At 36.4% G+C, this 18,217-nt stretch overlaps 1 protein-coding gene across 1 annotated transcript in view; it reads left to right on the plus strand.

Annotated features, from left to right (window-relative positions):
- Nucleotides 1–17,805, plus strand: part of LOC107658228 (UDP-glucuronosyltransferase 1-5-like) — a 32,460-nt gene extending 14,655 nt beyond the window's left edge. Inside the window, exons 3-5 of the mRNA XM_016446692.1 lie at nt 10,513–10,600; nt 16,464–16,683; nt 17,435–17,805. Of these exons, the coding sequence (XP_016302178.1) occupies nt 10,513–10,600; nt 16,464–16,683; nt 17,435–17,714 (588 nt within the window). The 3' untranslated portion in view covers nt 17,715–17,805. The remainder of the gene's footprint in view (nt 1–10,512; nt 10,601–16,463; nt 16,684–17,434) is intronic.
- The last annotated feature ends 412 nt before the right edge of the window (nt 17,806–18,217 follow it).

Raw genomic sequence — 18,217 nt, forward strand, 5'->3', positions numbered from 1 at the left:
CATGACATGAGTGGCTCTCTAACATAATTTGTCAATTAAAAATCAACTAAAATGAATAACACACACAGAAATGATGAAGGGACACCACAGCACATCCACAATGGAGAATAAATGCAAACACACACACACATGCTAATATACACATATAACACTACATACAAGTTTGACTGTAATCATGTGTCATAACTGCAAAAAAATATACTTCAGTACAAAAAACTGCTAAACTTTGACAGAGTAATTTTTTATTATTACAATAATGATTTTATAATTTCTTAACATAAATCTAAATAAAAAAAATGTGAAAAGATCTATATCTATGTGGAAATGGCAAATGAGTTATTGAGTAATGCTCTAGAGCCATCTGGTGGCTGTAGTTGAAATTTCATGTTTTTCTAATTTTAAAAGTGTTTGTTTTCAAGTAGATGGAAACAATTTCCTATTATGCTATGGCACATATTATTCCCATGAATAAAAATTAGGAATGTGGGCCTTTTATAAAGTAAATTTTACATAAAAATTTGAAAAAAACCTATTTAAAAATATTTGTTATTTATATAAATGTAAAAAAAAAAAAACATAAATCCTCCCAAAACTGCACAAATGTAGAGTAAAAACGTTAATAAATTGAGTAAAATTGCATTCGTTTTTTTTTTTTTTTAAAGCATTATCATCAAATTTTGTTATCTGGGGTCCCCAAACAGCACGAGCGTATACACCCCAAACGAACAGCGCATCAGGGTTAAATGCTTAAATACAATTGTAATGCAAACTTACTTTAATATAACACTATGATGATCATGTTTAAGGATCCTTTAGGTGTCAAAGTATGTTCAACAGTGTTGCCAAGTTTTGCTAGAGAAATAAGCAACCTGGTCTAAAAACAAAAAACCAAAATAACCCTTGGTTTTGGGTGGTGGGACATATGCACATCATGCAGTCTGCATAAGGAACCCCTTTGAAAAGGATTTTGTTCCAGTTTTCTAATTTCTTCTCCCAAAAAAGTTTTCATTCCTTGAACTGTTTCTAAGCCCTTTAAAAAAAATCCTCCAACTCCCCCAGCATGTTATTCAAAGACCAAATGACCATCTCACCATGCAATAAATGCACTGAATTAAAAACTGTGATTTTATTGTCCACAAACTCATAAGACACAAACTCTTCCACTTTATTATCTAAATATGATTATTTATTTTATATGTGTGCATTGATGACTATGAATTTTATTATTTATGAAATTTTGTGTTTCATCAAAAGCAGCTTGCAATGGCATGACGATGCTAAATCAGATTACTTTAGTTCTCAAAATAGTCTGGTAAAAAAAATGTTAGTCAGTTTGTGGGTTCAGTAATGTTAAAGGCATGCAGCTCTGATATGGAAGAAAAACAATGACAAATGTCTTTGAAACAAAAAAGCATGTTGAATTGCACTAACTGAAAAAAATAATGCATTGTACAGAGGGGGAAATATTTATTTGATCCCCTGCTGATTTTGTAAGTTTGCCCGCTTACAAAGAAATTAAGGGTCTGTCATTTTTATGGTAGGTTTATTTTAATGGATAGAGACAGAATACCGACCTAAAAATCCAGAAAAAACACATTATATAAAGGTTAGAGATTGATTTGCATTTCAGTGAATGAAATAAGTATTTGATCCCCTACCAACTAGCAAGAATTCTGGCTCCCACAGATTGGTTATGTGCCCTTGTGGAACACAGATTAGTCCTGCCACTATAAGACGTTACTCCTAATGTCAGCTCGTTAGGTGTATAAGGGCCTGTTTACACCTGGTCACTTCATGCATTTTTTCTGATCGGATAGCTATCCGATCGTGAAAAGACCAGGTGTAAATGACCTCCAAATGCATTCGAGACGGATATAAATCCGATCGCTCAAACCACTTCAGGAGGTGGTCTGGGCTGCATTCCAGATGAAACTGGACAAGTGTAAATGCATCTGGTTGATGAAACCACATATGTACATTTTACTCATGTACATTTACCAAAATGTTAAAATAATAAACGTGTGAGAGCATGTTACAGGCTATATGACATTATAGTCAGATATGACTGCGCTAATGCAACATGCATAACCGCGGACGAGTAGCTGAGTATCTCTTCAGCAAGCCGACGTGCAAACGGCCGCGAATGAAACAAAGTAAGACGCAGACGGTCAACACACAATAATCTTCATTAAAAGTAGTAAGACACTTATCTTTCCAGTGCGCTCTTGAAGTGAGCTGATAATTAATAAAATGCAGCGCTTATCTTTTGATTTTGTTGACGTGAACTCCGTTAAATTTAAATATAGCGCGGGAATTGAAGATCGGATTTATATCCGTTTTGCGACGACACATTTATGTAGCCAAGTGTAAATGGAAACATTTTAACAAATTAGATAGATATCCGATCAGCGAAAACGCATTAAATGACCAGGTGTAAACAGGCCCATAGTGCCATTGCGCTTTATGCGTCCCGAGTTCAAGTCCCGACTCTCGTACCTTTCCTGATCCCGCCCCCCTCTCTCTCCACTGCACTTCCTGTCTGCTGACAGTCCTATCAAAATAAAGCTAATAAATGCCAAAAAATATATCTTAAAAAAAAAAACAGGCTGACCAAACTAGAAGACCAACTATGACCAGAATCCAACTTAGGCTGGTTTGAGGATTCCCTTTTGAAGATGTTGTTAACTACACTATTACCATCAAAATGGTGTGTGTGACAACAACTGGATGAAATAGTTACATTATTTAAACTTTGCAATCAGAGTAGTTTTTATGTGGCACAAAATCAGTTTTAGTTTTGATTATGGTGACCACATTACACAGCATTTGAACTGATAAAACTGTACTATAATAATTACACAAATAAAACTAGACAATGCTATAATTTATACGATGACACAAAACAAGCTGAGACAAACACATGAGCAGAAATATTATATTATTTAGAAAAATATTTGTAATAAATATTGTAATATTTTGTGGATCGATTCAAAGTTGTCTACGACAAAGGAGTGGCTCAAGAAGAAGCACATTAAGGTCATGGAGTGGCCTAGCCAGTCTCCAGACCTCAATCCTATAGAAAATCTGTGGAGGGAGCTGAAACTTCGAGTTGCCAAATGACAGTCAAGAAACCTTAAGGATTTATAGAGGATCTGTAAAGAGGAGTGGACCAAAATCCCTCCTGAGATGTGTGCAAACCTGGTGACCAACTACAAAAAACGTCTTACCTCTGTGCTTGCCAACAAGGGTTTCTGCACCAAGTACTAAGGCATGTTTTGCTTGGGGATCAAATAATTATTTCACTCACTGAAATGCAAATCAATTTCTAACCTTTATATAATGTGTTTTTTCTGGATTTTTTTGGTTGGTATTCTGTCTCTATACGTTAAAATAAATCTACCATAAAAATTACAGACCCTTCATTTTTTTGTAAGTGGGCAAACTTACAAAATCAGCAGGGGATCAAATAAATATTTTAAGTATTAACAGTGCTTGCATTTTAATGAACGTTGTATGATATAACATGCCAGAGAGCCAGAACAGTAAAAATGCTCTTTTAAAGTACACAGTACATCACATGGTATAATATTACTGCTCATAAATTCATGAATTCATGGCATCAACTTAGATTAGAGCAGTGTCACATGTGCACTCTGACTCTGCCCTGTTCTCGCTGTCACTCACCCGCCCTCACACTCAGAGTGCAAATAAGACACACCTGTTGCTCATTACCTGAGCGTTTGGACTTATATGTGAGTGTGTGTATATATACTGCTCCTTCACAGTCTTCAGTTGACTGGCCTTGAAGTAAGATATGTATACTCTAGTGCTGTCAAAACGATTAATCGCGATTATATGCATCCAAAATAAACATTTGTTTACATAATATATGTGTGTGTACTTTGTCTATTTATATGCATAAATACACACAAACACACACACTCACATACATGTTTAATTTTTATTTATATATAATATAAATCATATATAAATATGAATATATATGCATGCAAATATTTCAAAGCACTACAATCAAACGAGGCTTCGAATGTCACCAGTGACATCACTTCACTAAAACAATACAAACCTCAATACGGAGCTCCAGCTGGGAGTACCTGACATTAGAGGTCTGCTACCTGACGGCTCTCGAAATACTCTCGGGTTTAGGGTTCAGGTTAATATTTAATGAATCACTTCGGGTTAGGCTCTGGTTTGTAGCTAAAGTAAAACTAGGCTATGCAGTATACACTGCTTTCATTGACGCATACACACACACAGAAACTTTTATTAATAACTTCGATACTGACTCGCTACATTACATTTCTAAGCAACGAGGGGGTAAAATCACTGTTTTTGAAGTAACTAAGCTCAACTTATTTGTTTGTAGAGAGAGACGCAACTTTCATCCCTCTCACTCTCTCTCTCACGATAATTATTTCAAATAAATGGTAGAATTCATTCATTCAAATAAACATGGTATTACCGCACTACTTCATATCTGTCAGATTTTAAGTGGGCAGAATGTTAAAACAAGCCATAACTGACGAAAATTACCGTAATTTTTTACCCTTTGCCTCCAAGTCGTGCATTAAAATGTTTTAAGGCACATGCTAGCCCTGAATTATACCTTACATATAACATGTGCGTGCCGTTTTCTGTAGGCTATATTTAAAAAGAAACTTGTTTTGCTCTTGTGCCTGCTCTAGCGGTTTCTCTGTCACAACACAGCAAACAACACGGGCACATTATGGCGCTTTTCCACTGCATGGTACGGCACGGTACGGTTCACTTTTGGGGGGGTTTCCCCTGGTTACAGTACTTTTTTCAGTACCACCTCGGTTGAGGTTCCAAGTGAACCGTACCGTTACCAAAACGTGACGTGTGAACTCTGCTGATCACTCATTGGCCGGAGAGAATCGTCACTACCTTCATTGAACTTACGACACAGAGACACAACAGAACCGCTAGATTTAAATCAGCACAGCCAGCGAAGGATCGAATGCAACTGTTTTGAACGAGCGCACCTTTTTTTAACAACCAAAAAATGGCTGTTTCGTGGTCTGTTGAGGAAATACAGACGTTCCTCTCGTTGATAGCAGAGGAGCGGATCCAGCGAGAGCTTGATGGGGCGACGCGGAATGAAAAAGTTTTTCAGGAGTCGCGACAGTAGAGGCGGCTCAACTATAACGACATGTGAATAATTCCGCCCACTCTAAAGTGGTACTAAACTGAAGTGGAAACGCAAGCCAAGCCGAGCCGAGCCGAGCCATGCCGTGCCAAGCCGAGTCGTACCACGCAGTGGAAAAGCGCCATTAGTTACCAATTTGTGAGCAATGATTGTGATACAACAATCAGGAAAACTTCTTACAGTTTACAAGGAAAACGGCACAGTGGAAGAATTATGATCTTGTCGTTACAACCATTAAAGAACTAAGAATTTATGTGACCGCTGCACCAATTGTTGATAATGTTTTATAATTGATAAGTGCTTTTTTCTATTGCCTGTGTTCTAAACTGGCCACTGTGCCTTGAAATTTCTTTACATGTATTTGTTTGCTGACCGTTGCATGCAATCATGAAATATAGCACATTTCAAAAGTTTGGCTATTCGTTGTGAATTCGGGCTCTAAATTTAATAGTGCCGCTCGGGCCGGGTTCGGGCTTCAGTTTAATGCCTTGTATTTTCAGGGTTTGCATTTTTAGGGGCTGAAATTCAACATGGTTGTTTATTTAAGCTTTGAATATTTCAATTCAAAACATTTCACACACATTTTCATAATTAAAAATTCAATAATCCATATTCACCTTCCAGAGTTCACTTCCGAATCAATTTGTTTAAAAATGTAAATATTATTTACATCCGGGATATTTACGCATCTAAACCATCTTAAAGATTTCTCACAGACGCCATTTTCTTTGACTCGCGATGCGGAGCATATAAGGTCGGAAAACACAGAATTTAAGTGTTTTATCTAATTTACAACATGTATTTTGTAACATTGTAACTTTTCTCAGAAACAGAACAGACGAGGAGCTCCTTTAAACGCAGACAGTAAGTGTTTTATCTCATTTATAATATGTATTTTAAAACATTGATTTATAGCGGTATTTATGTGCTGTGCGCTCATAAACTTTTTCTCAGAAAGACATTTGCTTTGACTCGTGATGCGGAACATACTAGGAGGTTGACAGGGAAACCCCAGAAGTGTTTTACGACATGTATTTTATAACAGTATTATTTTATAACGATATTTATGTGCTGTGCGTGCCTATATGAGCCGAAACGTTTATCACAGATGACATTTGAAATGCAATGCCTTGCAGACGCAGAGGTTGCTTTTAACAAGGAAACATCAGAAGTGTTTTACCTCATTTACGATACGTATTTTATAACATTTATATATTTTATATATACATTTTATATCATTGTTTTTGAGCGATATTTATCTGCTGTTCTCACCTAAACTTTTCTCAGAGGGACATTTTCTTTGACTCGTGATGCGGAGACAAGGACGTTGCTTTTAACAGGGTAAACATCTAAAGTAAGTGTTTTACCTCATTTGCAGTATATATTTTGCAACATCATACTGTGAAATCAAACCATTGTAAACTGCCCAAATCTAAAATGGCAATATCAGTCTTGTGTGTCTCATGACCAAATATCATGATTTCATCAAGAATGATTGGTTAGTTTTGTGTAGCTTTATTGGATTTGAGTGCTGTTTTCATTTAATTAATTTGAAAATAATTATTTTCAATATACTTAAACTCAGTTAAATTGTTCATTATTCAAATTTTGTGCCTTCACAAGACATGGAATATGGCACGAGTGGCATAAACTCCTTTTGACACTTGAATCTTTTTTTCACTTTATGATTTTTTTAAGCATTAAAGTGTATTTTGTGTTCAGCAAAAGTGAGTCGTATGGGTTTGGAATTACTTTGAGTAAACTATTCCTTTAATATTGTTACAGATGGTTCGTGCTGGCTTAAAAGAAAAATCAAAAGGAGGTGATGTGCTTGAATTAGATGAAGAATTAGATGTTTTGTTTCCAGTCAAGACTTGGAGAAACTTGTTCATGTCATCACCAGCAGGGTGGACTATTGTAATGGTCTCCTCACCGGCCTTCACAAGAAGACCATTAGACAGCTGCAGCTCATCCAGAACGCTGCTGTCAGGATTCTGACTAGAACCAGAAAATCTGAGCATATCACACCAGTCCTCAGGTCCTACATTTAGGATTGATTTTAAAGTACTTTTACTCGTTTATAAATCACTCAACGGCCTAGGACCTAAATACATTGCAGATATGCTCACTGAATATAAACCTAACAGACCACTCAGATCATTAGGATCGAGTCAGTTAGAAATACCAAGGGTTCACACAAAACAAAGGGAATATGCTTTTAGCTATTTTTCCGCCCGCAGTTGGAATCAGCTTCCAGAAGAGATCAGATGTGCTAAAACATTAGTCACATTTAAATCTAGATTCAAAACTCATCTGTTTAGCTGTGCATTTATTGAATGAGCACTGTGCGATGTCCGAACTGAGTGCACTGTATTTTATGTATGTATAATCATTTTCTATTTTTAACTGTCTTAAATTCATTTTAAATCCATTTTTAAATCATTTTCAAAGTTTTTAAATTCCTTGTTTTATTTTTGTGATTATTTTTGTATGATTATTTTACTTTCTTTTATGTAAAGAACTTTGAATCACCATTGTGTACGAAATGTGCTATATAAATAAACTTGCCTTGCCTTGAAGAGTATAAAGCCACCAATCGAGTGGGATGATACTGTAAGAGCTCTTTAACATTGTTAAGACACATAACATAGAAACACAGTTAAGCCACGATTCGACATTTAAGATTAAGTTGTAACACCTATCCCTTTGACTTTAGTTTAAGTGATGCACGAAATGACAGACCAAACAGACCAATCTTGCTCACGAGTCAGGTCTATTAAACATAGTTGCCCAGAGCATACAAATTCAACATGACACCCATAATTGATGGCCAAACAGTTGGAACCAGAGGATTAAAAACAGTCCAGTATTCCAATGCACAGTCGCTGGTTTGCAATTACTTAGAACCATATACTTTGCAAAGTCTTTGTTGTAAAAATAAAAAACAGTACTTTGAAGCCTAGAGGATTCCCCAGCAAAGTTCAACCAGAAAAGAGACTTGGCCTCAATGTTTGAAGTCCAACGCTGCTTTTAAGCAGAAGATGTGAGTCAATTCTCTTATTTCCAGACTTCTCAGATGTATAAGTGATCCATACTTGCTCAGAACACAACCCCTCTAGTTACGTGCCAAGAGGGGGTAGACAAAACATTTAAACAAACCATAACCATTTGCTACAAACACTTATTCTTAACAATACAAAATATCATGGACAATTACTTATGGATGAGCTTAGAACTATAAAGTTCCTCAATCAGGGTACAAAGACTCAAACCACCATGAGGTAAGCTTCTCCAAAGAAGATATAACTTCCTGCCATAACTCCTTCTTTGCTACCTTAAATAGGTGAATTCATGCATTACTTGAACAGAGTGCCCCTTATTGCTCAGGTGAGTAAAGACAATGCTGCTCTAAGAAGTGTTCTGGTACATGAGTAACAGGGAAACTGTACATGTGCATTCATTTTGTTATAAGTCCAACCTCAACATAGAGAAATATGCACTTGGAATTATGACTTTGTTTCTGTTGTTAAAAGACCCATTTTCCAATAAGTCTGACTTTCTTTTTTACAAAATATATATTTACAGTGAATTAGATGCTTTTCCTTAAACAAATTGTTCACCCGAATTGTCTTATACTCAATAAATGATGACAGAATTTTCAGTTTTGGGTGAACAGTTTTTGTTTTGGAATTGACACTTGACTCTGACATTTCACCTGTTAAAGGATTAGTTCACTTCCAGAATAAAAATGTACTGATAATTTACTCATGTCCATAATGAAACGATTGGTATTTTTCTTTAAAAAATACAAATATATATACTTTTTTTTATACGTGGTTAGCTCTTCGTCTGTGTACTTTGGTTCAAAAAGGTAGGTTAGGGCGAAAAATCTCATTTTCTCCTCCAACTTCAAAATCGTTTGACATTGCTGTTTTACCTTTTTTGTAAAGGGTAAACCTTTTTTGACTTTCTTTGCACGTTTGCTTTGTAAACACTGGGTCGGTACTTCCGCTTACGTCACGCGTGACTGCGTAATGTGTGAAGTCGAGCTAATGCAAGACAAGCATTTGTGTTTAAAAAGTATATACATTTTTATTATTTAAAAAAAATGACCGATCATTTCACTAGATAAGACCCTTATTCCTCGGCTGTGATCGTGTATAAGAATATGTCTTTTGTGCCTTTTCACTCTTTTGCTTTCACATTATGATGTTTTAATTGTTTTAAGAACATGTTGTTTCAATATATTGAAAACAGTGAATGTGAAGACATTTTGGTGCAGGAAAATAAGCTTTACAATGTTTTAATTTTAAAAAATCATATGTAAACGTACATTGTTTTGTGGGTTTATTTTTACAAATAATTATTCTAAAGGTAACTGTTCTGTTACACCTTAAATCCATTTACCTGCTCAGTTAAGAGCTATATTAATGTTTTTAGGAGTTATCAAATTAATATTGTTAGTTATTTAAATCTAAGGTAGTGTTCTTTTACTCTGAAGAGTTTGATTAACACTGATAAGAGATGTTGGATTCATTAACTCCATGAGGGTTAAATGCTGAACTCTGAGGCAGCGTTAATTTGTTAACACTTTTAAAAATGTTAATTTAACACTGGGCAGTGAGAATTATATAAACACCAGGATAGTGTTGAAATTAACTCTCACAGAGTTAAATTAACACTGGTGGTTTTGCTGTGTAGGTGGCGCAAGCGGGTGTTGATGGAGACCAAAGCAACAGGTAGAGCAAGTTATTCATTCATAAAACTGATTTGCAGCAATGGAACAAATAGAAGTTATGATTATCAGGGCCAGTATGTATATGCGGAAAAGCGGATTAAGACTCAAAAGCTGTGTTTATCATTTAATTCAACATCTTCGCTGTCACTCGTTTCCCTGTGTAGCCACATGTAAGCAGATTTCTCTACCGCAAAGGAGATTATAATACAAGCACTGTTAATACAATGCATTATTTTATTCAGTTAGTCCAATTCAACATGCTTTTTTTGTTTCAAAGACATTTGTCATTGTTTTTCTTACATACGCTGACATGAACAGCACCATTTCAGTGGAAAAGAGTGAATAATTGCCTTTGAGTCTGAAACATCACAGTGCTAAAGTGGCCATAAATCTTTTTCCCTAACAATAACAAGCCCAAATACACAACTGTATTCTCCACCCCGCGCTTCTGCTCAGACTTGGCAACTCTGATGGCCCGCCATGTATTTCTGAAACAAAATAATGTTTTACAAAATAATCCATGTCATCATATCATTAGGTTTGTGGCTTCATTTTATTAACCTTCATAGTTCTCTTTGATTTGTAGGTGCTATGGAGGTACACTGGACCAGTCCCTGAAAATGCTCCAAAGAATGTCAAACTGATGAAGTGGCTTCCACAAAATGATCTCTTGGGTATGTTTATTATTCTTTGGGTTGTCAAAACCTGCTCCTGGAGGGCCAACGTCCTGCAGAGTGTAGCTCCAACCAGCAACAGAAGTTTCTAGTGAGTCAGAAGACCTTGATTAGCTGGTTCAGGCGTGTTTAATTAGGCTAAACTCTGCAGGACAGTGGCCCTCCACAAACAGGTGTGGACACCCTTGTCTTTGGCCCTGTAATCTTCCTCAAAGACATTTGAAAAATACATTCTCTTAACCCAGTTTATGGTGACTACTATTAGCATGCAGTCCATGGGTTTACCTCCTCAAAAGTATAAACATTGAGCCTCCCAGGCACCATCAAAACATCAAGAGCGATCTGTTTTTCACTGACACACTAGGCTCTCCCTCTGCACAAACAGCAGTGTTTAGCCAGTACAGGACCATTACATGGGAAAAACATTCAACTTCGGTTACAGAAGAATAAGCCAAAATTTGCTTAATTTACACCTTCAAAGATAAAACAGGTCATGAACACGTCAAAGCAAACAGGGCATTGTGATGCTATGTGCAACAATGGACACTTCAATACCATACAGCATCATCATGTACCCGTTCAGAAAGACAAATGGTGATTTAATCATTATTTTGAGTTAGTTCTCTCTTTTTGGTGAACTGGCTGAGCGCATTTGGACTGCTCTCTCACTGAATCATATAGCTTTTCTCTGGCCTCGGGTCAGAAATTAATGGGGGCTTGAGGAAAAAATGCCACCAAATTGGACAAAAATGCCCCTGCACAATTAACTAAATCTATTACGGCTGTCGCGAATAAAGTGAAATGAAAAGTGTTGATTACATTTACATTACATTTAGATCTGATCATATCGCATCATATTTCTTTTTACACATTTTACAGCGTTGTGTAAATCGTCCAGCAAAATGAAGCAATCACACACGATTCTGTTGAGTTTATGAATGCAATGACCAATCAGAAGCATTCAGATGAATCAACGCTGAAAAGCTGAAGTTTTGTTCAGTGTGCGCGCTAACTCTGCTCTCTCATGAATTTTCTCATCATAAACAATAAAGTGCAGATGTATGTATGATGTAAGTAAGATATTTATTTCACCGTGTAGGGAGCTTTTGAGAGTGCTTAAACTCATGCTAGACTATTGTCATTGATAATGTGATCACGTAAATTCTGTTCGCTTTCGGTATATAATTTATTCGCTGTTTAAATAACTGTGGAATTTAAACAAAATAATTAAATAATTAGTAACTTACAATGTTTTTATTAAACTGTGATCACGTTAAATATAAATTAGTATTAAAATATTTTATGACATGACACTCATATGGTACTTGTCTAAAAAGAGGGGTTTATGATGTGCATAGTTAATAGATTACACTAACATTAGGCTGCTTTTACCTTGATGTGGTTCACCGCCTATGTTGAATCACCTGAAGCAGTTTCTCAGTCAGTAAAACAAACAAGAACACAAAGACCAAACTGTGCTGGATGAAGTGGACAATCAACTACAAACAACTGAAACAAGAGACTACATTTTGAAAGTTAACTTTAACAAAATTCAGTTCTGTGAATAAGAGGCCATTCAAACCTAATTGGTTTTTGTGTCCACCCGCACTGTTTTTCAGTAGTTTTCCTATGTGAACATATAGGATGGAAGTATTTGACTATTCCGTTGTTTTTTGCCATTTTCAGGGTTAAAAGATTTTTGACGTGTCTAGAGACACCTTCATAAAAATAAAAATAAAAACTTCTCTGTGCATACCCTCATCTGAAATTCTGCAGGCGCCTCTGTCTGGGACCACTTTATAATGTTTACTTTGATGTGTCCACTGTAGACAGCCTCAAATAGTTCTGGCGCATTATGTCAAAAAATGCAGCCGGTTTATTTACGCACAAGACGGTCGTGTTCATTCACAGTTAATCTACACAGTTGCTTGCTCATGACACATAGCAACACAACTAAAAGTACTTCTAATGTGCAGTGCCATGCAGAGGGGCAGGTGCTTAAAATATAAAAGGGGCACATGGAACAAGGCTTTAAATAGGGCTGTGCGCAAAATATCAATACAGCAATATACTGTGACACATTCCTTGCTGATATGCATATCAGTACAGATGCTTCTGAATCCAAAAACAGGCAGAAGATCATATACACGAGCAATCAGTCCAAACAATAACAACAGGGCAATAAACATAAACAGGGAAACAAAACCAGGAACCAAGACACGGTAGAACCTTAGAAATCCAGCTATGACACATGCAAGACTTAGCAATGAATGACAGAATGAACCAGGCTTATATATGGTGAGCAGACAGGGTTAACGAGACACAGGTGCAAACAATAATCGCTGATGAGTCTGTGCAAAGGATTATGGGCAGCAACTGCAACTGCATGCAGTGTAAGATTAAGAGTTTTTTTTTCATAACACCAACTAGCGCATTAAATCAACAGAAAGTAGACATAATTAATTTTATTAGGTTTTGCATCTGGACATATGTTTAGAGATTATCAAAATGTTGATTTGAAGTGTCAGTTTTTGCATTATGATTCAGACCTGAATGCAAGTGCACACACACACACACACACACACACTAAGAGAGAGAAGCTGTAACAATTCCTGTATTACGAAAAGGTTGGTGAAATGACAGACTATGGATGAAACCTGCTATGATTACCCTATTTTTAAAGCATAAATTTGATTTAAACAATAGGTCTACATAATATTCACATATGCAGTTCATAGGGGACATATTGTATTAGCCCTACAGTTAAACCTATAACATTTACCTATTTTATCTCTCAATTTTGACTTTTTTTTTTATATAAGTTTATATCTTCTAGTTCAGACTTTATAACTCGATTTAACTCAACAATTGCGATTTTGTCAATTCTGAGGGGAAAAAGCCAGACGTGTGGGATTAAACTCGTTCTCTCTCAGGAGAGAAAGACTAGTTGATTTTTCTTATTGTGAGTTATAATCTCGGAATTGTGAGAAAAAAGTCAGAATTTTGAAATATAAACTCAAAATTACGTTTTTTTATTCTTTTATTCCATGGCTTCCATAGACTGCTACTTTAAAACTGTCACTTTCTGCCACCAGATAGGTTTCGCCCACAAAAACGTCATCACTGTTTGCAAACACCGAAATTGGTCTATAAAAAAAACAAATGTAAGATGATATGACACGGTGGCTCCCGCAATGGTTCATACTTCGACATTTCAGAATGTATGCGCAATACGCGGACATATGTCATCAAATACTATAATAAAAGTCCCATCTACAGCAACACAAAGGGAAATACATGACGCAGATATAATAAAACAGTACAAATAAAACACAAGTTCTTTCTTTTTGAAATCAGTAGTTAAGGATAAAAGACTCGAGATGAGTCCTTTTTGTCGAGTCAAGTCTGAAGTCATTTCCCATTTTTCATCGAAAACCCAGTAAACTCGGGTAATTTAAAATAAATGTGCTTTTTCCAAATGGACCCGATAAGACCCGATCCCTTTAACGTACTTGCACATTGGTGCATTTTTGAGAAACACACAATAGAAAAAGGAACATACGTTTGTAAGTTAACCTCACGCACCGAAATCCATCTTATAGATATGAAATCCATCAGGTTAAGCCACTCGCTTCATTACATTGCATGTTTATGCAGGGCAGGGCTTTTCTTTTTTTGTGTGCGGAATCCCTTCGCTGGAGATAAGGTAAATAGCATTGCAGAGCAGACAACACTAGCGAATCCATGATTTATTTCGATTAAATTTTTCTCGAGCTATCACATTTATTTTTCCAATCCACTGGTCACAATTGAAAGCCGAACTCAAAAATAAGTTGTATCCATCAGGCAGGCAATAATATAAAGTAATAATAAATTAAATAAATGTTAAATAAATCAAAGTAATGGAGAAGTGGCCAAATCAGTCAGCAGGACACCGGGATTTTTCTTTACTTGACTGCGGGGCTGCAGGGGCTGCAGGGGCTGCAGGTCCAGTCAGGTTCGAAAATAAATGCAGTTGGGTCGGACTCTGGTCTAATTTTATCGGGTCTGTTTCGAGTCGGGTTTTTCTTTAAAAAAAAAAAAAATGCACATCGGGTTAGGACTCGAGACCTCTACTTCATCCAACTTCAAAGGAAGAACCAGATTCTCTTCCAGGGAACACCAAGAAACATCAAATTTATCATCATACTAACTAACCAGAGGACGTAGTGAAAAAGCCCTGTAACCTATCCCAAAAACGAGAATTTTGGGGAGGTCATTCATTTTGATAATGAGGATGATCTTTGAGAATTTGAGAGTGATCAGGGCCGTAACCACTATATATATATATATAGTTGGTCCCCCTCCCTCCCCAATGTTCAAGACATGGTTACGGCCTTGCTGTAAGTGCCGTGTTAAGTAGGGCTGTTTGATTCCAAAATTTTTGGAATCGAGTCCGATTCTGATTCCCGGTTCAAGAATCGATTCCTCACTGGTGTTTTCGATTCTTTTTCGATTCTTGTTTTTTAGATTGGAGGAACCTAATTTTGCCATGACTGCTGGATATAAAGGTCGTAGAAAGTAGCCTTCTCACAATATGACGCTATATTTGTAAAAATTACGATGCATTTCTGTAGCTCTGATTGATTTTAAATTGTAATTGTGTCTGCATTGCGCCTGAAATTAGTCATAGCCCACAGCTCAGCAGTGGACATGCGTTTATTGCATTAATGGAACAAGACATAAAGTGTCTAAAATACATGTGAACAGTTCAGCTGAATGATGAAGTTTACTTTAACAGTATGCTTTGCACAAATTTAACAAACTACACTGAAACAAAATAACCAGAACATTAACAACAACAACACATTGATATAAGAGCTCGTGGTTTATCTCTCGGCCACTGATCTGTGCTTTCGGCGTTTTCTTTCAGAATTATCATTGGCTGATAGAAAGGTTAAAAAATAGCATTTTATTTAAGATGTAAATAAGATTAAGACCCTTGATCATGTCATGATCTATTCTGTCATGCAGCGCTTAAAATTGTGGACAACATAACCCAGTTCCACTGTAAAATGACCTCTGAATCATTTTTTGAACTGGTTCATGGTCTTTGATTCCCAAATACTCAGAATAGATTCTTTTTGGAATCGATTCCCAGCCCTAGTGTTAAGTTTCTCAAGTGCAGCCAGTTTCCCTTTTAGTGGAGCAATGTCATCTTCCAAGCTAGAGATACGAATCTATGTTTCGGTCTGGCGAGTCGCGAGGGAGTCGGTGGCCGCAGCGACCTTATCGATGCGTTTGACATTCAGTCCAGACTCCAGCTTAGTGAAAGAGTCATTCAGCATCTTTTGTGTGTGCCGACCTTTTTCTGCAATTACTTCAGCAATGTGTTTAAGCAAAGCCCCATTTGAAAAGTCAGGTAACACATTCTCATTGCTAACCGCATGGTTGCTGCTAGCACTAGCCTCATTCCAGTCAGTAGAATCATCCATAAAGCCTTGGGAATGGTCCAGCTTGTTCTGTTTTGACGGCTTGGGCATGATCAACTAGCAGTAAAGCGACCAAATAATGACTTAAAAAAAGATGAAGAAAGATAATGAACAACAGGAACGTGGACTGGGAGAGGTAAAAAAAAAAGTGACTCTTCACTTCACTGCCATTACCGGAAGCCATTAAGCTTTATTTTTGTAATTCCGCTAGGTGCCACTAGTGTCTCAGAGCCCACATACTTCATCTTTAATTTATTTTATTTTTTTTGGCACTGATGAGGAGTCAGGGGATGCATGCATTCAAAATGATATTTGAATTATCATGCCACATTATATTTCACTACAAAATCATTTGGTAACACTAATATACTGAATGAAATGTTACATTGTAGGCCATCCTAAGGTTAAGGCTTTTATTACACATGGTGGATCACATGGAATCTATGAAGGAATCTGTAATGGGGTGCCAATGGTGATGCTTCCTCTGTTTGGAGACCAAGGGGATAACGTTCAGCGCTTAGTGTCTCGAGGAGTTGCAGAAACCCTGAGTATCTATGATCTGACCTCAGAAAAACTACTGGTTGCATTGAGAAAGGTCATCAATGACAAAAGGTAAACATAAGAATTAAGTTCAGCCTGTGAATGAAATGCAGAACTGATGCATCGTTTTTATTCATGCAACATTTATTACTGAACTCAAAGTGAAATATTAGACTATATTCAGAGTATTGCACTGTGAAAATGATTTTTCGAAGTCGTAAAAAGTTTATTGGAGTATGTTTTACAAAAGATGCTATTTCAGTCTTTCTTCAAAATTCCACATGTAATTCAATTTATATTTATTTGCAATTATTTGCACACCTGAACCGAGGATAGGTGCATGGGAACAAAATCAAACAAAAAGTTGAATCAAAAATAAGTAACGAACCCGCACACTATCAATATTTGCTAATTCTTAAACTTTATTAAACGCAACGTTTCGGTCCACTGACCTTCATCAGGCAAATGTATAGAATTAAAAACAAGACATAATTATATACTTTCACATTTTTAATTAGTCCACATGTGATTGTCAAATATACTCATTGATTGTGAAAGTATATAATTATGTCTTGTTTTTAATTCTATACATTTGCCTGATGAAGGTCAGTGGACCGAAACGCATTTAATAAAGTTTAAGAATTAGCAAGTATTGATAGTGTGCGGGTTCGTTACTTATTTTTGCAATTATTTGTGAAATTTACTAGCAATTTCTGAATGAAAATTGTTTCAAAGTAAAATGTTAAATGTGTAGATTATTTTAAGAACTGCAGTCCTTTTGATTGCAACACAATATAAACATACTTCATCTTTGACTCCACAGCTACAAGGAGAAGATGACAGAGCTTTCAGCTATTCATAGAGACCGTCCCATTGAGCCTCTGGACCTGGCTGTGTTCTGGACTGAGTTTGTTATGAGACATAAAGGGGCAGCGCATCTCAGACCTGCAGCCCACGAGCTGAACTGGATTCAGTATCATTCTCTGGATGTCATTGGCTTTCTCATTCTCATTCTAGTGACTGTTATTTTTGTGACTGTCAAAAGCTGCATGTTCTGTTTCAGGAAGTGCTTCAAGAAAACTCAGAAAAAGAAGAAGGAATAGATGCATTAAGTCAATGTTTGTCCATTTTTGTGAGGTGATCATGTATAGACTTGATTAATGTTTGGACTGAACTCGGTCCTCATTTTCTTTCCTTGCAAGGAAGCAAGAAAAGGAAACGAGGATGCACAATAAGTTTTGTGTACTAAATTTAAAAAATAAAAAAACTAAATTTTCCATAATAAATTTCTCCTACACATTCTGGTATTGTCTGACCCATCCAGATTACTTCAGTTTCTGGTTTTTGGACAATTTTTCACTCCAATAAAATGATTTAGCTCACCCATGTCCTTAATCTCAAACTGTTTTGCAAGAATTTTCTTCACCTCCATCATCCATTTATCATTGCTTCCAGCCAGGAGAATGTCATCAACATATACAACAATAATGAACATCTCACCTGTTGCTGCAGTGTAAATGCAGGGATCAGCCGTAGTTTGTACAAACCCCATCTTCTTCAGTTGTACATCGAGAACGATGTTCCAAAATCTTGGTGATTGCTGCAG

The sequence above is a fragment of the Sinocyclocheilus anshuiensis genome, unplaced genomic scaffold (genome assembly GCF_001515605.1).
Source record: "Sinocyclocheilus anshuiensis isolate Anshui unplaced genomic scaffold, SAMN03320099.WGS_v1.1 scaffold263, whole genome shotgun sequence".
NCBI classification, from domain to species: domain Eukaryota; kingdom Metazoa; phylum Chordata; class Actinopteri; order Cypriniformes; family Cyprinidae; genus Sinocyclocheilus; species Sinocyclocheilus anshuiensis.